This window comes from Indicator indicator, chromosome 15, assembly GCF_027791375.1.
Source record: "Indicator indicator isolate 239-I01 chromosome 15, UM_Iind_1.1, whole genome shotgun sequence".
NCBI lineage: Eukaryota > Metazoa > Chordata > Aves > Piciformes > Indicatoridae > Indicator > Indicator indicator.
The window spans coordinates 16,447,640-16,469,440 of record NC_072024.1 but is presented as its reverse complement, the minus strand read 5'-3'; the positions used below and the strand labels follow the sequence as shown (position 1 = coordinate 16,469,440).

The following is a 21,801-nucleotide window of genomic DNA, read 5'->3' as shown; positions in this document are numbered from 1 at the left end:
GGGCACAGGTGCCTGTGTGTGCTATGTCAGAGATGGGGGAAGCTGGGGAATGCCCTGCTGCCATGATCCCTTTAACTCTGCCCCTGAGCCCTGCTGGGTGCGGGGGGCTGGGGAAGCACTAAGAACATCGGGAAGCCGAGGGCACTGAGTGCCATGGGGTGGGCACTGGGGAAGATGGAGACATGAGGAGGTGGCCATAATGGGTGATGTTGGCTGAATGTTAGGGATATGCTCGGGGTGTATGCTGGGCTGGGCTAGTAGCCAGTACTGGATGTTACTGTGGTTGGTAGTGGGTCATACTAAATCATACTGGGAACACTGGTCAGTACAGGGGGCAATGGGAGTGGTGCCAGGTTACTCTGGGCAGCCCTGATAGGTGCTGGCATCAGTGCTGGGAGGGCCTGGGCTATACTGGGGGCAGTACTGGGGACACTGGAGGTTGGTACTGGATGGTACCAAGAACACTGGGAGCACTCAGAGTCAGTACTGGGAGCAGCAGCAGTACTTGGGCATTAGGACGTGATACTGGGAGCCAGCACTAAGTGGTACTGGGATCATGGTGTGGAGGAGTGGTAACAGGCTCTTTAGGGAGCACTGCGGGGTGGTGGTGGATGATACTGCGCAATATAGGGGGCCGTAGTATGTTTGGTACAGGGGGCAATGAGGTGGTACCAAGCTCCTCTGGGCAGCCTCGGGAAACACTGAGGTCAGGGCTGTGAGGTCCTGGGCTCTGCTGGGTGCTGTACTGGGCACACCGGGTGTGATGCAGGACTGTACTTGGGCAGTGCTGGGCGCACTGCGGGCGAGTGAGGGCTGTAGTGGGGACGCTGCGCTGGGTCAGTGAGCCCTCTGGCGGCCGAGTGCGGCGCTGCAGGGGCCCCAGTGCTGCGGGGATATTGAAGACAGAGCGGAGGTCAGGACACGGGACGGACGGGGCTTGGAACGCTGGCGTCAGGGGGACACAGAGAGCTTACTGGGGGACATTGGAGATCCCTGGGGACACTAGGTCTTACTGGTGGGCCGCATAGGCAATAGGGGGCTCTGGGGACATGGGAGTGGGGAATTGGTGGCTTAAGGACACTGGAGAGGGACGGTAAGGGGCTTGGGGATATTGAGTGGGATCACCGTAGTTGGTGTGGGAACACAGAGATGGCACTGGTGTGACCCCGGATGTTGGATGGGGCTTTTTTTGTTGTTGTTTTGGGGTGGTTTTTTTTGTTTTGTTTGGTTTGGTTTGGTTTGGTTTGGTTTGGTTTGGTTTGGTTTGGTTTGGTTTGGTTTGGTTGGGGTCGTGGTGTCCCGAAGACACTAGAGGGTACTGAGATTTCTTGGGGACACTGGGATTTCTCCTTAGGGTACTGAGGACTGTTACTGGAGAGGGTCTTGGAGACCCTGGGGATGTATATGAGTGTCCCTGTGGACATTGTGCAGGTGTTACTGGAGGTGCCTCTGGGGAGACTGGGCACAGTGACCTGGGGAACCTGGCATGCCTTACTGAGGCAGAGGGGGCTGTGAGCACTGGACCAGAGCGGGGAGGATGACCAGCATGAGCTGGGGACAGTGGGGACATTTCCACTCAGTGCCCCATCCCTGTCAGATCCCAGCAGAGGACACCAGCTGCAACCCTCCCACAAGGTAAACAGCAGAGTCAGAGCTGGTTGAGGAGTGTCCCATATCCTCTGGGGTGGCAAGTCACTGTCCCCAGCTCCAGGGCAGAGGCGAAGCTGGGGGCTGGCAAGCCTTGTGCCCCCTCCCCCAGCAGAAGCGCTGACACTGGAGCCAAGGGATTGCTGAGCTCAGCCTGCTGCAGATTTAAGGAGGTTTATCTAGGGGAGAGCATGGGGAGGCGGGTCTGTCTTAATCCATGGGTGCTGAGCACAGCACCCTGCCAAGCAGCCCCCCAGGACCTTGGCCCCGTCCTTGGCCCACATTGGGTGAGTGGTGGTGGCAGTGGTGGTGGTGGCAGCAGGGCAGTCGGCAGCAGGTGCGCTGGAGGCGGCGAGAGGCTGGAGCTCCTTGCCCATCTTGGTGCTGACTTCCAAGGAGCGGGTGAGTCGCAGGGCCGCGGAGCCAAGGATGGGTGCTGGAGCCAGTGCTGAGGAGAAGCACTCCCGTGAGCTGGAGAAGAAGCTCAAGGAGGATGCTGAAAAGGATGCCAGGACCGTCAAGCTGCTGCTGCTGGGTATGGGGGGGACACAAATCCTGGGGGAGGTACCCATCCTTTGTGAGTCTTACCCTAGCAACCCACCCAGAATTCCTGATACTTCCCAACACCCCTCAATCCAACCAGCCCACCCCAACAGCCCCACTTAAACCCAGCCAGCCCACCCCAACAGCACCACCCAAACCCAGCCAGCCCACCCCAACAGCACCACCCAAACAGCACCCTCATTTCTAGGAAGCCATGAGCATGATGTCCTCACTGCAAAACCCGCACAATGTTTCCCTGATGCCTCCTGCACCCCTAAAACCAAACAAATCAACCCAACCGTCTGCCCCAAATTTCCCTGATCCTCCTAAGCCTGACCAACCTAGCCCAACAGTCCACCCAACTGCTTTCTACTCCCAGCACCCCTATACCCAACCAACCCACTCACATTTCCCTGGCACCCCTAAACCAAACCATCTCACCCCAACAGCCCCCCAGAATTTCCTTTGCTCCCTTCAGCACTCCTGAACCCAACCAGCCCAACCCAACAGCCCCTCCTACATTTTCCTGACACTCCCCCAGCCTCCCCTAAACCAAGGAGGGAGGGTTGCTCAACAGCCGCACCAACATTAAGCACCTCGAACCCAACAACCCATCTCAATAGCCCATCCTAAGATCCTCATGCTTCCAGATATTCTCCAAACCAAACCACCCCACACAACATCCCCTCACTCCCATGCCCTGTCCTGACCCAAATCAACCCATCTCTAGAGCCTTCACTACCGCCTACCAGAAACCCACTCCAGCAGTCCACCACACTCCTGGGCACTCCCATGGAGCCCACATCACTACCTCTGTGTCTGTCCCTGTGGCACCCAAGCATGGAGAGTCCCTCCCAACTGTCCCAGTGGTTCTTGAGGATTGGGGTGCCCTGGACATGATGGACCCATGGGTGCCATTGCCACCGTACCAGCCTGGACCAAGGAATGTCTCCCTGCACTGACACAGGCTTGGGACATCAGGTGGTGGTGTGGTGGGGTTGTGATGACACCTCCTTGCAGCACATGCACTGCTGTGACCTGTGCTTTGTCCCTGCAGGAGCAGGAGAGTCAGGGAAGAGTACCATCGTCAAGCAGATGAAGTAAGTGCCAAGGGAAGCCATTTGGTTGTGCCCCATTGTGCCACATGCCTGTCCCACACCACACCCATAGGGTGCCCCTTGTCCCACTATAGCTGGCTCTGCCCCATGCCATGGGGTGCAACTCCCCCTTAGTGCCTAGCTCAATCCCACGGGCTGCCCAGCTCAGTGCCATGCTGCACCCATGGATGTCCCCACCCCACAGTGCCCAGCTCAGCCACATGCCCCCTCCCTGGCCAGGATCATCCACCAGGATGGTTACTCACTGGAGGAATGCCTGGAGTTCATTGCCATCATCTACAGCAACACACTCCAGTCCATGCTGGCCATCGTGCGGGCCATGACCACCCTCAATATCCAGTACGGGGACTCAGCTCGCCAGGTGAGGAGTGCCCCGTGCTGGGCATGGAAGTCCCTCCTGTCCCCCAGCCTCTCTGAGCCCCTCTCCCTTGTAGGATGATGCCCGCAAGCTGCTGCACCTCTCAGACACTATAGAGGAGGGCACTATGCCCAAGGAGATGTCAGACATCATCGGGCGGCTCTGGAAGGACACAGGCATCCAAGCCTGCTTCGACCGTGCCTCTGAGTACCAGCTCAATGACTCGGCTGGCTAGTACGTGGGGCAGGGCAGTCTGGGCAAGGGGGGTCCTGGGGTGCTGACCTATGTCTCATGCCCACCATGTGCCCGGTCAGCTACCTATCAGACCTGGAGCGCCTGGTGACCCCTGGCTACGTCCCCACGGAACAGGATGTGCTGCGCTCCCGCGTCAAGACCACTGGCATCATCGAGACCCAGTTCTCCTTCAAAGACCTCAACTTCAGGTGGGGGCTGAGCACCTGGCAAGGGCTGATGCCAGAGGGATGGGGAGGGAGTGGGGGGTGCTGACCTCTGCCTTGTGCTGCCCAGGATGTTTGATGTGGGTGGGCAGCGCTCAGAGCGGAAGAAGTGGATTCACTGCTTTGAGGGAGTGACTTGCATCATCTTCATCGCGGCCCTCAGTGCCTATGACATGGTCCTGGTGGAGGATGACGAAGTGGTGAGAAAGGCTCACCACCCCATAACCCTCTGTGCTTCGTCCCCATCATGATCTGGGTGGAGGTCACTGTGGGACTGATGGGGAGAGTCTGTGTCCTTCTGCAGAACCGCATGCACGAGAGCCTGCACCTCTTCAACAGCATCTGCAACCACCGCTACTTTGCCACCACATCCATTGTCCTCTTCCTCAACAAGAAGGACGTCTTCCTGGAGAAGATCAAGAAGGCCCATCTCAGCATCTGCTTCCCCGACTACGATGGTGAGGGCGGCAACAGTTGTCCCGCTGCGTGCAGGGGGGTGACAGTGAAGGGTTGGGTGCCTGCAGTCTGCAGAAGCTACCCACCAGGTGTCCTCAGCACCCCACACGAGCGATGCTGCACCAGCCTTGCTCATGGACCGAGCAAGGTTTGCCCACCCGGGGGAGCACTGGGCGGCACTAGGCCAGCACCTAGGGCGGGGGACACCAGCCCGGAAGGGGACCCTGCTCATTGCGATGCCAACAGGTCCCAACACCTACGATGACGCCGGCAACTACATCAAGCTGCAGTTCCTGGAGCTGAACATGCGCCGAGACGTGAAGGAGATCTACTCCCACATGACCTGCGCCACTGATACCGAGAACGTAAAGTTCGTCTTCGACGCCGTCACCGACATCATCATCAAGGAGAACCTCAAGGACTGCGGGCTCTTCTGAGCCCCAGCTCCCTCTCCCCCTCAGCTGGGGCCCAGCCCCAGCACCGCCCCCCACCCCCAAACCTCCATAACCATCTTATCTTGCCCCAAAATCCTGGGATTTAACCCACTCAACCCCAGAGTCACCAGTGGGAGGCACAGCCACATTTCCTCTCTCCACAAACCCTCCCACTGACTATCACTGTGGGACACCTGGTGCCAGTGGGTGCTGGGGCATCCATAGCTATTCCAGGTGTTGAGGGAGGGAGCACTGGTGATGCTAGGTACCCCTTGGAGCTCAGGGTACATGGAGACCTCTTGAGCACTGAGGGTCCCCAAGAACCCCTTGGAGCTGGGGGTTGCTGGTGGTCCCTGGGCACCCCTTGAAGCTGGTGGGGGTCCCTTCTGTGCTGTGTGTCTGTGGGGGTCCCTGTGGACTACTAGATGCAAGGGGTGCACCTGGGGACTACAAGACACTGGGTACCTTTGGGTACTGGGTGTCCACAATGACTGTGTGGTACTGGGGCCCCTAGGTACCACCATCCCCATGCTGCAGGCCCAGGAGGTAGTCATGCCCCCCCCAGCTGCTGAGTCAGCATACCAGGGGTGGCTCAGCCTCTCAACAAGATCCCAGCTCCCTCTGCAGGGTCCCACCACCACCCTCACCTTTGCACCCAGAGGATGCTGCTGAGCCTCTGGGGTGGTATCAGCCCATTCTGTGTCCTCTCCCACCCCAAGATGCCCCCGAGCCCTCTGGAGGGGTGAAGCAACCCCACCCCTGGGTCACGATGGGGGAGGGGAGGTCAGTATATATATACTATTTTCTCTCTCTTTTTCTTTCTACATTTTATTATTTCAAACCATGTGAAGAATTCGGTAAAACATCCTGTGGGAAAAGCAAGGCCGTGGGCACCGGCTGAGGGGACCCCCCTGGGCTGGGGGGGACAGCAGGGGCCGCTCTGTACAGCAGGCTCTCCTCGCCCAATGCAACAGCTAGCCCTAAAAACTAGGCTTAGAAAGAGGGGGGTGGAGGTGCAGCCAGCTGGCAGCACCCCCCCTGCCTGCCCCCCTGCCCAGCTGCTGCCCATCCCTTAGGGCAGCAAGGTGGGGGGCTGCAAGGCAAAGTGGGGCACGGACCCCCCCCAAGGCACATGGTTGGGGGTGGGCTGGCCATGGAGGACGCTGCCACCACGTAGCACTTGACGCTTTTAAATAGTTTGGTAAAAAGGTTTCTTTAAAAATCAACCTGGCCCCAGCCGGTGTGGTGTGGGGGGTGTTGTCTGGGGGGGTTTTGTGTTTGTTGTTTGTTTGTTTTTTTTTTTTGCATGCTCTTGGGGTGGTTTGGGTTTTTTTTTCCTTTCTTTTCTGGTTTACTAAAAGGAATGTCATCGGTTGTGTTTTTGGCCAGGTGGGCATTCCCAAGGGGATCACTGTGTGCCCCCCCTGTGCCAGCAACACTTGCAATGTAAACAGTGAGAGCGCCTGGGCGCAGGAGCGAATGAACTAGGGGGGGCTGGAGCAGTTCGGGGTTACAGACCAAGATTAAAACATCGCTTTCCCCAGGAAGGGCAACGCCGGCGAGGACGAGGAGGATGGTGGGGGGCAAGCGCAGATGGCAGGGGAGACATGGGTCCTGCCACCACACTGACACCCAGAAAGTCTCTTTACGGGGTAGGGACAGGGGGATGAATCCGAAGAGAAGCAGGAGTGGGGGGCGGCGCGGTCCTTCCTTCCTTCACTGGCGCAGCCAGGGGTCCTAGGAGAGAGCAGGCAGTGAGTGGTGGGGTCTAGAGAGAGCCATGTGGGCACCCACTGCCAGCCTGCACCCATCCCATCCCCAGAGGATGCTCTGTGACCATGCCAGTTTGGGGGCCACTGTCAGGAGCAGCACTCACCTGGGCAGTGCCAGCCTTCAGAAGAGGCCGCAGTCCTTCAGGTTGTTTTTGATGATGACATCAGTGACAGCATCAAAGACAAACTGCACGTTCTTGGTGTCGGTGGCACAGGTGAAGTGGGTGTAGATCTCCTTGGTGTCCTTCCGCTTGTTCAGGTCCTCAAACTTGCTCTGAATGTAGCCAGCTGCCTCATCGTACTTGTTGGCCCCTGGGGAGGAGATGATACTGAGCTGCCCTACAGCCACCTGGACACGCCGGCAACCCCCTACCACCAGCACCCAAGGGGTGTGGGCTTGGCTCAGCTTCCCCTGCCACCACAGCCACTACCCCAATGCCAAACCAGACACAGTGAGCTTCAGCTAAATCCCCCCAGGACCGCTGGCCTTTGTCCACCTCATCTTCCCCCCATTCCTGGGGCACCCCAAACACCACCCCACATTGCTTGCTGCACCAATGCACTGCCCCTTGGGCAGTACGGAGATAACCACTATCTCCATCACCAGCATCTCCTACTATGCTCCCTGGGCAAGGCACTGCCTGCTCCCCCTGCCAGGGGGCACCAAGTGTCCTGGTAGTACCTGTGTACTCAGGGAAGCAGATGGTCAAGGGGCTGTGCACAATCTTCTCCTCAAAGAGGTCCTTCTTGTTGAGGAAGAGGATGATGGACGTATCTGTGAACCACTTGTTGTTGCAGATGCTATCAAACAGCTTCATGCTCTCATGCATCCGGTTCTGGCAAGGGAGACAGCAGCCTGAGTTGGGCAGATACCCCCAGGCAGCGCCTATCCCTCTGCTGCCCAACCTGCTGTGCCCTCACAGCTCCTGCTGCCTGGGCAGGGGATGCTGGAGGCCCTGTAAGACTTGGGCCATGCTGGCCAAGGCCCAAGGTAGCCAACAGAGCAGGGGGCAATCCCCTAGCCCTTCACAGAGAGCATGGCTCACGGCACCAGCTCCATCCCCAACTCACCATCTCCTCATCTTCAGCTAGCACCAGGTCATAGGCACTCAGGGCCACACAGAAAATGATGGCAGTCACCCCTTCGAAGCAGTGGATCCACTTCTTCCGCTCTGAGCGCTGGCCACCCACATCAAACATCCTGTGGCAGAGGCAGATTGCCATTGGCATCAGCTCCTGGTCCCACCACCCTTGCCCTGCTCCCTGCCTCAGTTTCCCTGGCTGCCCAGAGCAAGATCCATACCAGAAAAAGGCACCAGAGCAGACAGAGCATGGCACCTCTGCACCAGGGATTTGGTTGGTGCCACAGATCTGCCCTGGCACCCACTGCCCACCCCAGGGACAGGTGTCCCAGTATCCAGGCTCACTTTCCAGCTGGAGCAAATCCCCACTGCGAGTCAGCCAGGACCAGGCATCCTCTCACAGGGGCGTCAGCTCAATCCTTCCTGGAGCTGGGCTCCAGGAGATGCTGCCAGACTCACTCAGGAGCAGGCACTGTGGGGCTGTGCCAGAGGCCTTGGACCAAGGGAAGTCACAGTGCTTGGCTGAGCAGCTGCAGGCCATGAGACTATGGGCAGCATGAGGGCTCAGGGGATGATCCTGATGCACCATGCACCCCTTTGTCTGCAGGCAGCAAAGATGTTCTTCTCTGCCTCCATAGAGAAGAGCCCAGCAGCAGCCTCATGTCCACTGCCAACTGTCCAGCTGCCAGCAAAAGCTTCCTCACTGCCATGCGAGTGATAGACCATCCTCTCTGCCTTGCTGCTACCTCCAAAGAACAGCACTGATGAACGACCAAGTGCTTCCATCCCACTGGGGTGATACAGAGGTCCTTGCAAGCTCCCTGCATTCAAAGATGACCCCAGCAGATCCTCCTGCCCATAACTCTGTTGCCAAGTGACTAAATCCCTGGGATGTGCACAACACCAGCTTTTTGCCTTGGAAACTGGAGTCCTGGCTATTTCCCATGGGTTTTCAGTGGAAAGCATCCTGGGCTGCCAGCAGGCAGCAGCACTGGTGTCCTACCTCGAGACCATGGCTCCCACCCAGTGCCCTTCCCACAACGGAAGCAGCGTCAAGGCACTGGAGGACGCCTTCCTCCTTCCCCTCCTCGCCAAAGGCTGGATCCGCCCCCAGGTCAAGCCTCTGGCTAGGCGTTTTTGAGGCTGTTCCAGCTAATTTCAGAGGTTTCTGCTCTCTCTCTGAGGCAGCAGCTCCCACCATGAGCAGTCCCAGGGCTGCTTGGTGCATGCAGCATGCAAGCAGGATCTGTCCCAGCACAGGGAGGCAGTGGGGATTTTTGTCTTGGAAAAAGCAAAAGAGGAAGGGTCAGACATACTTGAAGTGCAGGTCCTTGAAGGTGAAGTGGGTCTCAACGATGCCAGTGGTCTTCACCCTGGTGCGCAGCACATCCTGCTGGGTGGGGATGTAGTCAGCACGGGCTATCCTCTCCAGGTCGTTCAGGTAGCTGGGGAAGGAGCAGAAAGGTGTTGGGGAAGCTGCCCCATGAGGCACAACCCTCTCAAATCCCACAGAACATTCCCTCACCGCCCCAGGATGCTCTGCTCACGCTTCAGCATTGTCCATTTGGAGCGGGCACTGGGTGGCACAGTGGACCCCATCTGCACCCTGGGGTCACCACATAGCCCTGTCACCACAGGCAGAGCAGGACTGCCAGCTGCCAGGGTGGCAAGTGGGACATGCAGAGGAAGCAGGCTCTGTGGGCCATGCAGGGGGCTGAGGCTGGGGGCTCCCCCCATTCCCCCAGCTGCCTGCACGGGGGAAATGGCAAGAGGAAAGTATTCACTGCTATGGCAACCGTCCGCAGCACGGCGGAAACAATCGATGGCGGCGTGCCATTTATAGTCAAAAAACACAAAGGGCTGGCGCCCTGGGAGGAAGCAGGAGGCGGGCAGCCAGAGAGACAGGGAGCGGTGTGGCCAGGGGGCTGCTGCCCACCCAGAGCCCCCCTGGGGTTGCATCCCCATGTCCTGCCACCTGTCCAGCCCTGTCAGAGCCTGGTTCCCCCCAGCAGCCTCTGGGACCATCTGGAGGACGCCAGGAGGATCAAGGCAGGTTTTGCTTTCTCCAGCTCACGTTGCTCTAATTGGGTTATTGTAAACAGGCTCCTTTAAGCAAATTAGGCTTGTGCTAATTAAGGCCTTTGCAGCTCCATAATCTGGTGAAAACCAGATTACAGCTCCTGAGGCCACGGGGATTCCCAGCTCCGACAGCAGCGCGGCTGATCACTAGCTCCCAGGAAACCTGCTGGCATGCAGGGGCAAAGCTAGAGCCATGGGTGCCCTGATACCATGCCACAGCTGAGGGGGTGTGTGGGGGGGGCAGCTCAGCACCATGGAGCAGCCTGAAAACAGCCGGAAACACAGCAGCCTCCGGCTGACAGAAAACAGGAAACGCCACCACAGGGACATGCACAGCACCAGCAGACACAGGCCTCACACCCAGACCTGGGGTGCTGGCAAGTGCCCACCCTGGCACCCCAATCTCCTGGTACCTCCAGGGGCAGTGGAGGAGGGTGGGGGCTGCTGCTGACGTCTGGGTGCAGGTGGCCTATATATAGAACACAGGGCTCCTTATCCCAAGGGTGTCCTGTGCAGTGACATATTCATGGGGCTGGGAAAAGATGGAGCAACAGCTCGAGGGAGCTCCTAATTACTGCTCACCCAACCCCTGCAACGTGCCAAATGCTCCACGAACACACTTAAAGGGGTACTCCATTTGCAGACACTTTGCAGATGTATTTGCTTAAACTGTGCATGTGAGCTGCCAGGCACCTGCCAGGTCTCCCGCACTTCCAAACAGCACCTGTGGCACAGCACTGCAGGAAATAGTGCTGCAAGGGAAGTGATGGGGCTGAGCAGGACGGGGGCTGAGGAGGGTGGGTGGGTGCCAGGCAGGAGGAAGCCAAAGTCATGGGCACTAGAGGAAAGTGCTGGCAGAAACTTCTCCAGGGTCAGCACTTGCCAGGAGCTTTCCTTCAACCTCTTCCCCTCAGTGCCCCTAGTGCAGAAGAGGGACCTGCCAGTGCAGAGTGGGAAGGGGCAGCTGAGCTGGCACATAGGGGACCAAGCAGGCCCAAAGATGGCAGCAAGTCGCAAGAGTGCTCAATCTCCCTTGGGGCCAGCCTTGGCAGGGGATTCCCAGCTCACCATGAGCTCCCCCTGGCACTGCCTTACCTCAGGGGCAGAGAGGGCAGCAGGGCACCATGTAGCCAAGTGCAGCCTCAGCTGCACTGCCCTCTCCAGCCATCATATTTAGGTAGATTAACCTATTTATTAAATCTCTTCAGTGATAAACCTGGCCAGATGCAGGCAATTTATCTACCTAAACATGAGCATGCCAGCTAATGTGCCATCAGAATGCCAAGTCTTTCCATACAAACCCAGTTAAAAACAAAAGGCTCTTGTGCATCCTATTCATACTGTTCAGACACAAGGGTCCACAGCACTTTCTTTGGGGCTTTTTCTTGCTTTCATGACCCATGAAGGGCCATGGGATGGGGCAGGACCCCTGACTGCTCACACAAAGGGAGGCCAGGGAAGACCATCCCTGGGAAAGGGCAGTGGGCACAGAGGAGTGGCAGGAGAGGGATTTTCTAGTGCCTCCCTCCCAGGGGATGCAGCACCCCGCCAGAGCAGGAAACAGCTTTTGAAATATCCACCTTCCCAGTTCTGCTCTGGCTCAGTGCCAGCACAGGACGGGAAGTGGCAGCACCAGCCCTAAGCCTGACAGTTGGAAATGGCAGCCTCTGGGGGGAGGATTTTTGTTGCTCAATAAAAGTGAGGCAGCCTGCAGGGCTCGGATTCAGCTGAGCTAGGGAAGAGGAGCAGGGGTACTCACTAGGCAGCAGAGTCATTCAGCTGGTACTCTCGGGAGCGGTTAAAACAAGCCTGGACCCCGTTGTCAGACCACAGCCTCCGGATCACATTGGCCAGGTCCTCTGGCATGATGCCCTGCTCCTCAGCGGTGCAGGAGAGCGCAAACAGCTGCCGAGCATCATCCTGTGCGGAAGAAACAGGGCTCAGGCACCAGCATGGCCCCAAAGGACCCAACCGAAGCCCACCACTGCCCATCCAGACAGAAGGACAGGAGCTCCAGTGGTGAATGGGGACAAGACACAAGGGAACCAGCAAGACCTCCAACCCTGCACCCATCAGAAGCCGTGCCAGGAGAGACACCTATGGGTTAGGTTCCCCCATCCTCAACACCAGGGAAAGGAGGTCACAGCCAGCCAGGGACCAGCAGTGTTTGGGCAGGGTCACCTTTAATCCTGGTCCAGTTTTGGACGCATCTGTTTTCACCTCCCAAGAACCTCCACCCCTTCCAGGTGCATCAGGAGCAGAAGGGCACTCACTGCTCTGGAGGAATCTCCAAAGTCAATCTGCAAGTTCCCCATTGCCTTGATGATGGCCATGATGGACTGGATGGTGTTGCTGTATACCACAGCTTTGTACTGCCGGCACTCCTCCTCTGAGTAGCCATCCTCATGAATGATCCTAGGGCAGGGGAAAGACACAGGCAAGATCAGCCTTTTGTGGAGCACCTCAGGGTACTGCTCCCCACCCATGCTCTGAGGCTAATGGGCAGCTTTCCCCACCCGACACCAGTTTTGGAGCCCACAGCCAAGGTCTGCATAGTGTCAGGGCCCACTCACTTCATCTGTTTGACAATGGTGCTCTTCCCAGACTCGCCAGCACCTGTGGAAAAACAAGAGGGAACAAGCAGTGAGGTGTTGCACAAAGCTGGGGACTTCTACCCTGCTAGGACCGCCCCCCTCCCCACCTCAGGAAGAAAGGTAGCAGGTGCCTAAGCCATCAGAGAAGAGCTGCCAGTGTCAGCCAGAGCCAATGCTTGAACAGGCACCAGGAATGTCAGGGCCAAAAAATGGGAGGTAAAAGCCAGCCTGGGGAAACCTTGCAATAGCTCTGGAGAGGAGAAACGACACCTGCTCTGGGCCAGAAAAACAGCATCAATGCACCAACAGGTGACTGGCAGCCCCAGCTTGGGCTGAGCTCAGGAGCAGGGAGCCCCCTGCAACAGGGGGCTAAGCCTATCACCTTCCATCCCACCTCCAGGCAGAGCCTGAGCTTACCTACTGCATGCCACATCCCTGTTGCACCGGGGGAGACTGATGCATCATCCCTGACACATTCCCACAGCTGGAGCTGGCAGCAGTGAGGACATGGAGATGCTCATGTCAGCAGGTAAAGGCAGGGAGCCAGACACCTGAAGCCAAGCACCCCAGAGAACTTGGGAGAAGCTGCCGCCCCCAGCAGCCAGCTCCCGGCGGGACCGTCCGCCCCCGAGCTGCATTTTAAACCCAGAGCACTTTGCAGTCTGATGGGCCCTGCACCCCAGCCCTGCAGCAGTGGCAGATGCCAGCAGGGAAAGCCAGCAGCTTCAGGGCTGGGTTTATTTTTCAGCCTCTAAACATGGTATGTCAGGGGTTCAGAGGAGATGACTGGGGCTCCTAGGGCTCCTAAGGCTCCCCCTTCACCATCTTGTGCCCCTTGAGGACATCACCCCATTCAGGCAACGTGCAGCTCCTGGCCCAACCCCCACTGTCCATGCTAGGAGCAGGAAAGGAGTGAAGTCACCCCAGCTGCAAGAAAGGGGAAGCTCGAAGGGGAAGCTGAAAGGGACAGCACATGTCCTATGTCCCCTCTCTGCGCAGAGAGTGCCACTGAGATGGAGGAGTGCCTGGCTCACCTCACCCCGGGAACCCCAGCACAATGAGTCTTCTTTGGACAGGGACCTGTATGCTCCCTGCTTCTGGGTGCAAATCCCACGGGATCCTCTCAATCCAAGCCCATCCCAGCGAGTCCCCTCACTGCTGCCCTCAGCCGTGGCGCTGCCCTTACTGGGGGCCCCAGGCAAGCAGTGGCAGCGCTGTGCTGGCATGGCCACAGAGGAGGAAGAGAGATTACAGAGGAGTTCAAAAAGTGAAAAAAACAAACCAAAAGAAAAAAAACCAACCCAAACTTAAAATGGAGATTATGCTAAAATTAAACAGGGAAAAGAGCCTGTCATGCCAGCTGAGACATGGTGGCATGGAGCAGATGTATTCTGCCCATGCCCTTGGCATAAAGGCAGCCTAGGTGATGGGCACACACTCCCCTAGACATCACTGCTGGCACTGCTCAGGGCATGGAGTTCCCAGGGCTCAGGGCCACATCAATCATAGAATCAGAGAATCACAGAATCAGTCAGGGTTGGAAGGGACCACAAGGATCATCTAGTTCCAACCCCTCTGCCATGGGCAGGGACACCTCACACTACATCAGGCTGGCCAGAGCCTCATCCAGCCTGGCCTTAAACACCTCCAGGGATGGGGCCTCAACCACCTCCCTGGACAACACATTCCAGGCTCTCACTACTCTCATAGGGAAGAACTTCTTCCTCACTTCCAGCCTGAATCTCCCCACTTCCAGCTTTATTCCATTCCCCCTAGTCCTATCACTACCTGACACCCTAAAAAGTCCCTCCCCAGCTTTCTTGTAGCCCCCTTCAGATACTGGAAGGCCACAAGAAGGTCACCTCAGAGCCTTCTCTTCTCCAGACTGAACAACCCCAACTCTTTCAGTCTGTCCTCATAGGAGAGGTGCTCCAGCCTTCTGCTCGTCCTTGTGGCCCTTCTCTGGACACGTTCCAGCATGTCCATATCCCTCTTGTAACAGGGGCTCCAGAACTGGATGCAGTACTCCAGGTGGGGTCTCACCAGAACAGAGTAGAGGGGAGAATCACCTCCCTCGAAATGCTGGCCACACATCAAGACCAGAGAGACCCAATATTTATTGCCACAACCCCCCAACTCCACTGTTTCCATGCCCTATGTGCTTAGGGAAAGGCTTTGCCCATTCCCGAGGTGAGCTTTAGATACCGTGAGGGCAGGGTGAGGGCTCTCCAGCGCTGCCAACCCAGCCTCGGCTGGCGCCCACGGGATGCTGACGCGGCACCCAGAACAACCCGGCCGGTGTTTGTGGTCAGTGCTGGCAGCTCCTGCCCAGAGCTGAGAGCAGGGCAGGAAGAACTCTGTGTATCCCTTCATTTTTTCCATTAAATACCTCTGGTTTCTGACAACACCACCAGGGTCAGCAGCCAGGGCTGCTGTGCCCTTCCCCAGAGGGTGTCCAGACAGGGAAACTGGGGCACACAGCAAGGGAGGAAACCTGTTAACAAGGACCCCTGGGGTGAGGTGCCAGACAGTCCCCTCCCAGCCTCCTGCTCTGCCTGACGGTGCCTGACATTTGCTCCCTGCCTGGAAGGGGACAACCCCCTAGAACCTCCTGCCCACTCCCAGTAGGGTGATGGTCACCACCAGGGTGACATTCACCATGAGCCACTGAGACCAGCCATCTACCTGGCAAACTTCCCCTGCAGCCCCTGGGCTCCTCCACAGTTGGCAGAAGGCACTGTGCCATTGCCCTCACAATTTCCCTCCCAAATCATTACCTTTGCCTAACAAAGGGACCAGGTAATTGCTGGAGAAGCTGCACACCTCACCCTCCTGTGGCACCCCAGCATCTGACAGAGCCCAGTGGGTGACCCAGCACCCCCAGCACTAGCAGCTCCAACCCAGCCAAGTATGGAGGGGACCCTTCCCAGCCCCCCAGGGCGAGCACAGCAGACAGGAAGGGTTTCCAGTCCCCAGGAAGGATTTCAAATCCCCGGAAAACCCCAGCTGCCGCCCATTCAACCCCAAAACAATCCCCGGGCATGGTGCCAGCTGCCGGCTTCCCCTCTGCCCAACCCAGGCAGAAGCAGGCAGTGCTGGAGGGGCTGTGCATCTTCCAGACCCTCTGCACCATCTAGGCATCAGGAGGGATGGAGAGAAGACCCCTGCCATGGGCTGACCCCACAGCTGGGCTTCTTCTAACCCTGCCTGCTCCCTGACCACCCTTCCTGCCTGCCAAGACTGGGTAGCACTTATTCCCGAATAACGCCTGTCAAAAATAGGAGCCTCTCTTGGGCTCATTTCCCCCCTTTTTTGTTAAAAATAATCATCAAAAAATTAAAATAAGCAAGCAGCTGCCTGGTTCTAAAATGCCCTGCTAATCTACTGGCAATTTTTTTTTTTTATTTAGCTACCATGTATTTTGTAGGCTGTGATTTAAGATGCTTTTTGGCCAGCATATATTTAATGCAACATATGCAATATATTCCTGGACAGCAGCAGATATTTAATGCCATACATTTAAAGGGTTGATCACACACTCTGGGGTCCCCCTCCCACCACATCACCAATACAAAATTTTCCATTTTGCTGCATGGCACCATCCCATTCTACGCTGTCAGACATCAAGGTATGAACGGAAGCAGCGCACAGCTGGAAAAATTTTCCTTATTACATGGAGAAGCTGGAATTCAATCTGCCAGTGGGTCTGAAGCCATCCTCATCCCCTGCACCCAGAGCTCTTGTCCCCAGCCACTGCACCCACCAAGTTTTCTGAGCCCAGTAAACAGCAGCTATGATTTGAATATGAATTTACTGATATTTTTTACTTGCAGGCAATCCCACTGATCCCTTTCCCTGAAGAACAGACAGACAGAGGGATGGCTGCAGAGCCCACCCGACTCAGCGCCTGTGTGCAAATGTGCATGCGTGTGTGTGTGTGTGTGTGTGTGTGTGTGTGTTAAAAGCAGAGTTACCCTAAAGACTCAAAAAAAAAATAAAAAGAGATTTCCCCTCAACATTTTCCTTCCTACCCAAAATAGATGGAAAATTGCTGTAAAAATAATGGTGTTTTTTTACAACCCCACAGTGACACAGGGCATTTTTCCCAGGGGCCGTCCCATTCCGGCACAGGGCTGGCTGCTTCCCAGGAGGAGCCTGGGCATCGGTGGCCGGGGGGATGCCACGTCCCCAGGCACAACCCCAAAACATTGGGCAGCATCAGGGAGGCACAGAAGCCCCTGTACAAGGCTACTGATGGAGACACAGCAAAAAATAAACCACAAAAATAAATAAAATGGAAATAAATCAGCAGAGGGATGGGCATATGGAGTACATGGTCTGGGGATGGCATCACAGCAAATGTACCCCCAGTGCTGACAAGGACCAATGGTATTCACGAACTGGACAAAACTATCCTTGTGCTGGGCTTTTTCCAGGAATCTCAGAACTTTGCTGCTCTGTTTCTCCCCTGCCACAGGCTAACGGTACCTTTGCTCCTCCGCTGGCACCAGCTGCCTCCATGTCCTCACCCACCTCAGCCACCCTGGACACAGGGACTCCCTGATGCTCCCCACACTCCCCCTCAAACACCCAGTGTGGTTCCAGCGCAGCCAGAGCCAGAGAGCTGCTCCTGATGGTGCCATGCCCGCACGCCTGGCTGCCATCATCCTGATGTGGGGGCTCACCACTGGCACAGCTGGGATGCCAGCAGCACCCTGCCCCTGCCACAGCTGGGTTTTCTGCCAGAGGGGATGAAGGATTAGTCATCTGCCCCAGCTCCGGTGATTCAGCCAGCCTCCGGCCCGGAAACCCGGCTCCAGCACGGAGCAGGAAACTGAGCAGCTGCGGCAAGCCCGGGCCGGACCCGGCTACAGCAGGCACACTACGATCCCAGCCTGGCACCCTCTGGCACCCGCAGCCCTGGGCAGTTCAGCCCATGAGAGACTGTCTGCTGTAAAGCTATATATAGGTAAAGTACATATATTTTTTTTTCACAGATATATATATACACACACACATATATATATACAATCTATATATATATATATAAAACGGAGAGATATATAAACGTTTAAACATAAAAATGTATTTCTAAAGCATGTACATAAATATCTCTATATAATACAGGTATATGAGCCTGCCATCTCTCCTGGGCACAGCCTAAGCTTCCATCTCAGAGCAGAGGGCAGCTGGGATATCACCAGCAGGAACATCAGGGTGACCCATCCCAGGGCCTGGGTGTCACACTCCTTCCTCCTTCCACATCCCAACGCACCTGGCACCCCTCCACCAGCTCCAGGGGGTTGGATGCAGGGTCCCCCAGATATAACAGCACCAAACTCTTCCCACTGAAGGAAGGACTCAATCTCCTCCCAGCCAGGGCTTGGGCAGGAGGGAGGACAAAACCAAAACCCCAAGCCAGGACAATGCACATCAAAGAAGGCAGCCCATACGGAAGTCCAGGGCAGCACTGGGACAACACAGCCTCCGAAAGTCACAGCTGGTCCCTCCCTTCCTCTATTTTTATGCAAGCCCAAAACAAAAAAACATGAAGCTGCTGAGCCCTGACCCACTTGCCCTCACCCAGGCTGCCGGCTCACCCAGGCAGGATCTCACCCAGGCAGCTGCCTGCATGACATACTCGGCACAATCCAGCCTGAGTGGTGCAAGGGGAGCATCCTTGCCCCAGGGTTTGCACCTCCAGGACTGAAAACCACTGGGGTCACCGAAGTGATCAACCCACCAGCACCTTCCCTCACCCTGGGTGTCTTCACAGGCTCCAATGACTCCCGGGCAGCCAATAAATCCTTTTTCTTTACCAATCATCCAAAGAAAGACAGGGAATCAGGGACTTTGGATGTGGCTTGTCTGCCATCAATCCTCCATTCCTTCATGAGCATCCTGGCTCCCACAACCAGGGAGGTGCGCTGGGCAGCACCCAACTTCCACTGCTGCCCAGCAGAAACAGCAGACTGAACCATGGCAATGCCAAGGAGACAACAGCAGCATTGTGAGCTGATGCACCAGGTATTTTCAGATGCCAGTGGCAGCTCCTTGCCTCTCCCAGTACCAAAACCTCAGGAGATTGTTGGTTTCCAGCAGCAGGGAGGGAGGACTGCTTTGTTTAGGGGATACTGCTTTATTTGGGTCTTTATCCCCATCAAAGACTGGAGATTCAAAGTACCCAGCAGAGAGCATATTTGCTGGAGCCAGCAAATGGCAGAAGAGAACCTCAGGTGCCACAGGCATGTGCCTATGGCTGCAGTGCTGGATACCATCAGGGAGCTCCATCCCTCTCTCAGATGTGGATCACCTGCCACAGTAGAGAGAAGGCAGAAGTGGGCTCATGGCCACACAAAAGGCACAGCACTGAGTCAAGCAGCTTCATCAGCCAGCCCCAAGCTCTCCATGGTGCCGGTGGGCTGTACGATTCTACACTCCCACTGCCACACTTCCAGACCACTGCTCTCTGCTTGCACCGCGTCCTGCCCGGCTGCATCAGCAGCTCCAAGCTGCAGCTGTGGGATGGCACGAGATGCTGGCAAAGGCTGCATGGTGCTTGTAAGAGTCATCTCCTCTTTGTGCTGTGGGCCAATTCACCACAAAGCGTGAAACTGTTTTTCTCCTTATTTTTTTCCCTCCCTAATTTTTCCTCCTTGTTTCTGGAGGACACAGGAGGGTTGCATCCAGCAGGGAGAACTGTGGAGCTCTGCCTTGCTCAAGGGTGCTCACCAAAAAGCATGCACCTGGGCTCATGAAAAAGTCCAGTTCTCCTCAAATCTTCCTCCAGCTATGGGGTAGAAAGTAAGCCATAGGAAGGTGGGCAGCAGAGATGTCAGAGCATCCCCCCAGCACCACATCCCCACCTCAAGGGGTTCCCTCCAGGGGGAATGATGCAATGAGCACCCCCCAAGGAGGCAGTGCCAGCCCCACCTCCCCAGTCACTCCCTGCCAACTCAGGATTTTCTGGCTGCATTCAGTTCAGGAAAGGGCAGTAGTGACCCAAGGATCTGGTGCTATTTACACATCAACAGCTGTAAGGGGAAACAATAAACATTAAAAAAAATTAAAGGGTAATTTCACTCTATTTTTGGTTTTAGAAACCATCTGAGATCAGAAATGCTACTCATAAATGCTGGCCCCAGCAGAATATAGTGTGGTCATTGTCCCCCTTCCACCTCTGCTTCGGCACAGGGCAGGACATGGGAAAGGGATGCCTACACCACGATCCTCACTCACCAGCAAACCCCCTGCCACCCCTTGGTGGTGCTCAGAACGAGCCAGCCAGAATCCCCAGAGACGACAGCACTGGGGTGATGCTGCCTATCCTGCTTAGTCCAAAGAGCCCCGTGGAGAAGTGCTGCCAAAGCCCCTGTAGACCTCTTATTTCCTAATGGGCAGCAGGCACAGAGGAGACAAGCCAGCAGCAAGGCCCTGAAGCAGTTCACAGTGAAGCAGGGACCACACTTTTCCCCATCAGCCTGCAAACCCCACGGGGTTTCACCCTGCCAGCACCATCCCCACCCCGGAAACAAGCAGGTCGGTGAGCTTGCACAACAGGCAAGCCCCACAACAGCTCAGACCCCTGCCCAGCATCACCAGGATGGGTCTTGCCAACAGCACAGCTCACACCAAGGCAAAAATAAGATAAAAAATAAAAGGCAAAACCCAAGGCGCCCTGTGAAACAAGGGCTTGAAGGCGTTAATTACGTATTTCTCAAAGCAGGCAGGGTTTGAGCAAATAAAGGGCTGCCGGATTTCGGCATGACTTCCTGCTGCCGACGGCTTCCTCTGCCGATGGCGACGAGCCGAAAGACATTTTCTGCTGGCGCTGGCTCCCCAGGCAGCAGCTGGGGATTTCTCTGCCCATCCCGGGCCCCCTCTCCCCACAGTGCCGTGGGAGCCCCGCGCAATCCCGCCTCACACCTGGAGAGAGGCTCTCCCTGGGAATTTGGGAAAGGGAATAAAAAATCTCAACTGGCAGTTACTTAAAAAGTAATAAATTAAAATAAATGAGCGGGTGCTCTGCCCGCGGGCACAGGGCAGGGCTGTGAACGCCCATGGGAGCATCGCCAGGCTGCTTTCAAGAGCGCGAGCAGTCCGTTATCGGTGCAAAAATCGGGTACCCGTGGGGCACAGCACCCAGGGGCTGAGCAGGTCCTTGTCTGCTGCAGGCAGGCTGTGGGGCAGAGTCTCCCCTCAAATTCCCTCAGCAAGGGGAAGGCAAAGGTAGGATGGAGGGGCTCAGGGCTGTCCTGGTGCCCCGCTACCTCTGTCTCAGCCAGCCTGGGGCCAGGATGAGGGGAGACCATGGAGTAGCTCCCAGGCCTGGCCAAGCAGCTGAAGGGTCCCAGGCAGGCAGGACAGGGTGCCTAGGATGGCCCCGGCTGCAAATAGGGTGGCGGAGCCCCAGAGGGATATGACCAGTGGAAATGGGAGGACAGTACCATAGTGGAGTGGGGTTGGCACACCATTTCTTAGGGGAACCCCACGGCCCAGGTTGAGGCTGGCACCTCAGGGTGAGGGACACCTGTGGCTTGTTGTAGGGCCAGCACCCCACTCCTGGAGGGGGGGATCCTCAAAGCCTGGAGTGGGGCTGACATCCCACTCCTAAGGGGAGGGATGCTCAAAGCCCAGGGTGGGGCTGGTACTCCACTCCAGAACAGACTCCAAGACCTGCTGTGGGACTAGCATCCTGCTCCTCTTGGGGATCCCTGGGGCATGGGATGAGCTCAACACCCTACTTCTACAAGAGTGTTCCCTGGAGGGAAAGGGGTCAACACCACGCTCTTGGGAGGGATCCCCAAGGCCTGCAGTGATGTCAGCACCTCAGCGCTAGGTGGGGGGGGACTCGGGAGCCTAGGGCGGGGCAGGGACCCCACTGATGGGGGATCCGTGGGGCCTCAGATGGGGCCGATGGGGGGAGGGGGAGGCACCTCGACGCCTGGGCTGCGCCCAGCATCCCACTCCAGGGGGGATCCTCGGGCGGGGCCGGCACTTTGCGGGCCAGTACCCAGAACGGCTCTGGGGCAGCCCGGCCAGGAGCGGCGGGGCTGCCCGGTTCCGGTAGGGCCGAGCGAGGCAAGGAAAACCCCGGGGGGTGCCCTGAGGTGCGTTCGGGGGCTGGTCTCAGGTGTCTCACCCAGCAGCAGCAGCTTCACCTCCCGCGCCGCCTTCTCGCCATCCTCCCGCAGGTTCTTGTCGATCATGCGGGAGCGCTCGGCGGCCGCCTTGTCCTCGGCGCTCACGGTGCAGCCCAT

General features: G+C 57.0%; 2 protein-coding genes across 2 annotated transcripts; one reads left to right on the top strand and one right to left on the bottom strand.

The window, feature by feature from the left end:
• The first annotated feature begins 2,076 nt into the window (after nucleotides 1-2,076).
• Nucleotides 2,077-5,017, top strand: GNAT1 (G protein subunit alpha transducin 1). The gene is made up of 8 exons (XM_054387301.1): nucleotides 2,077-2,182; nucleotides 3,248-3,290; nucleotides 3,528-3,669; nucleotides 3,743-3,900; nucleotides 3,981-4,109; nucleotides 4,195-4,324; nucleotides 4,429-4,582; nucleotides 4,827-5,017. The coding sequence occupies exons 1-8, from the start codon at nucleotides 2,077-2,079 to the stop codon at nucleotides 5,015-5,017; spliced, it is 1,053 nt and encodes a 350-aa protein (XP_054243276.1).
• Nucleotides 5,018-6,324: 1,307 nt separating this feature from the next.
• On the bottom strand, nucleotides 6,325-21,801 carry GNAI2 (G protein subunit alpha i2). The gene is made up of 9 exons (XM_054387305.1): nucleotides 21,684-21,801; nucleotides 12,521-12,563; nucleotides 12,221-12,362; nucleotides 11,707-11,867; nucleotides 9,185-9,313; nucleotides 7,858-7,987; nucleotides 7,469-7,622; nucleotides 6,891-7,098; nucleotides 6,325-6,751 (listed from the first exon to the last, which is right to left on the bottom strand). Exons 1-8 carry the CDS (start codon nucleotides 21,799-21,801, stop codon nucleotides 6,908-6,910), a joined length of 1,068 nt encoding a protein of 355 aa, XP_054243280.1. The 3' UTR covers nucleotides 6,325-6,751; nucleotides 6,891-6,907.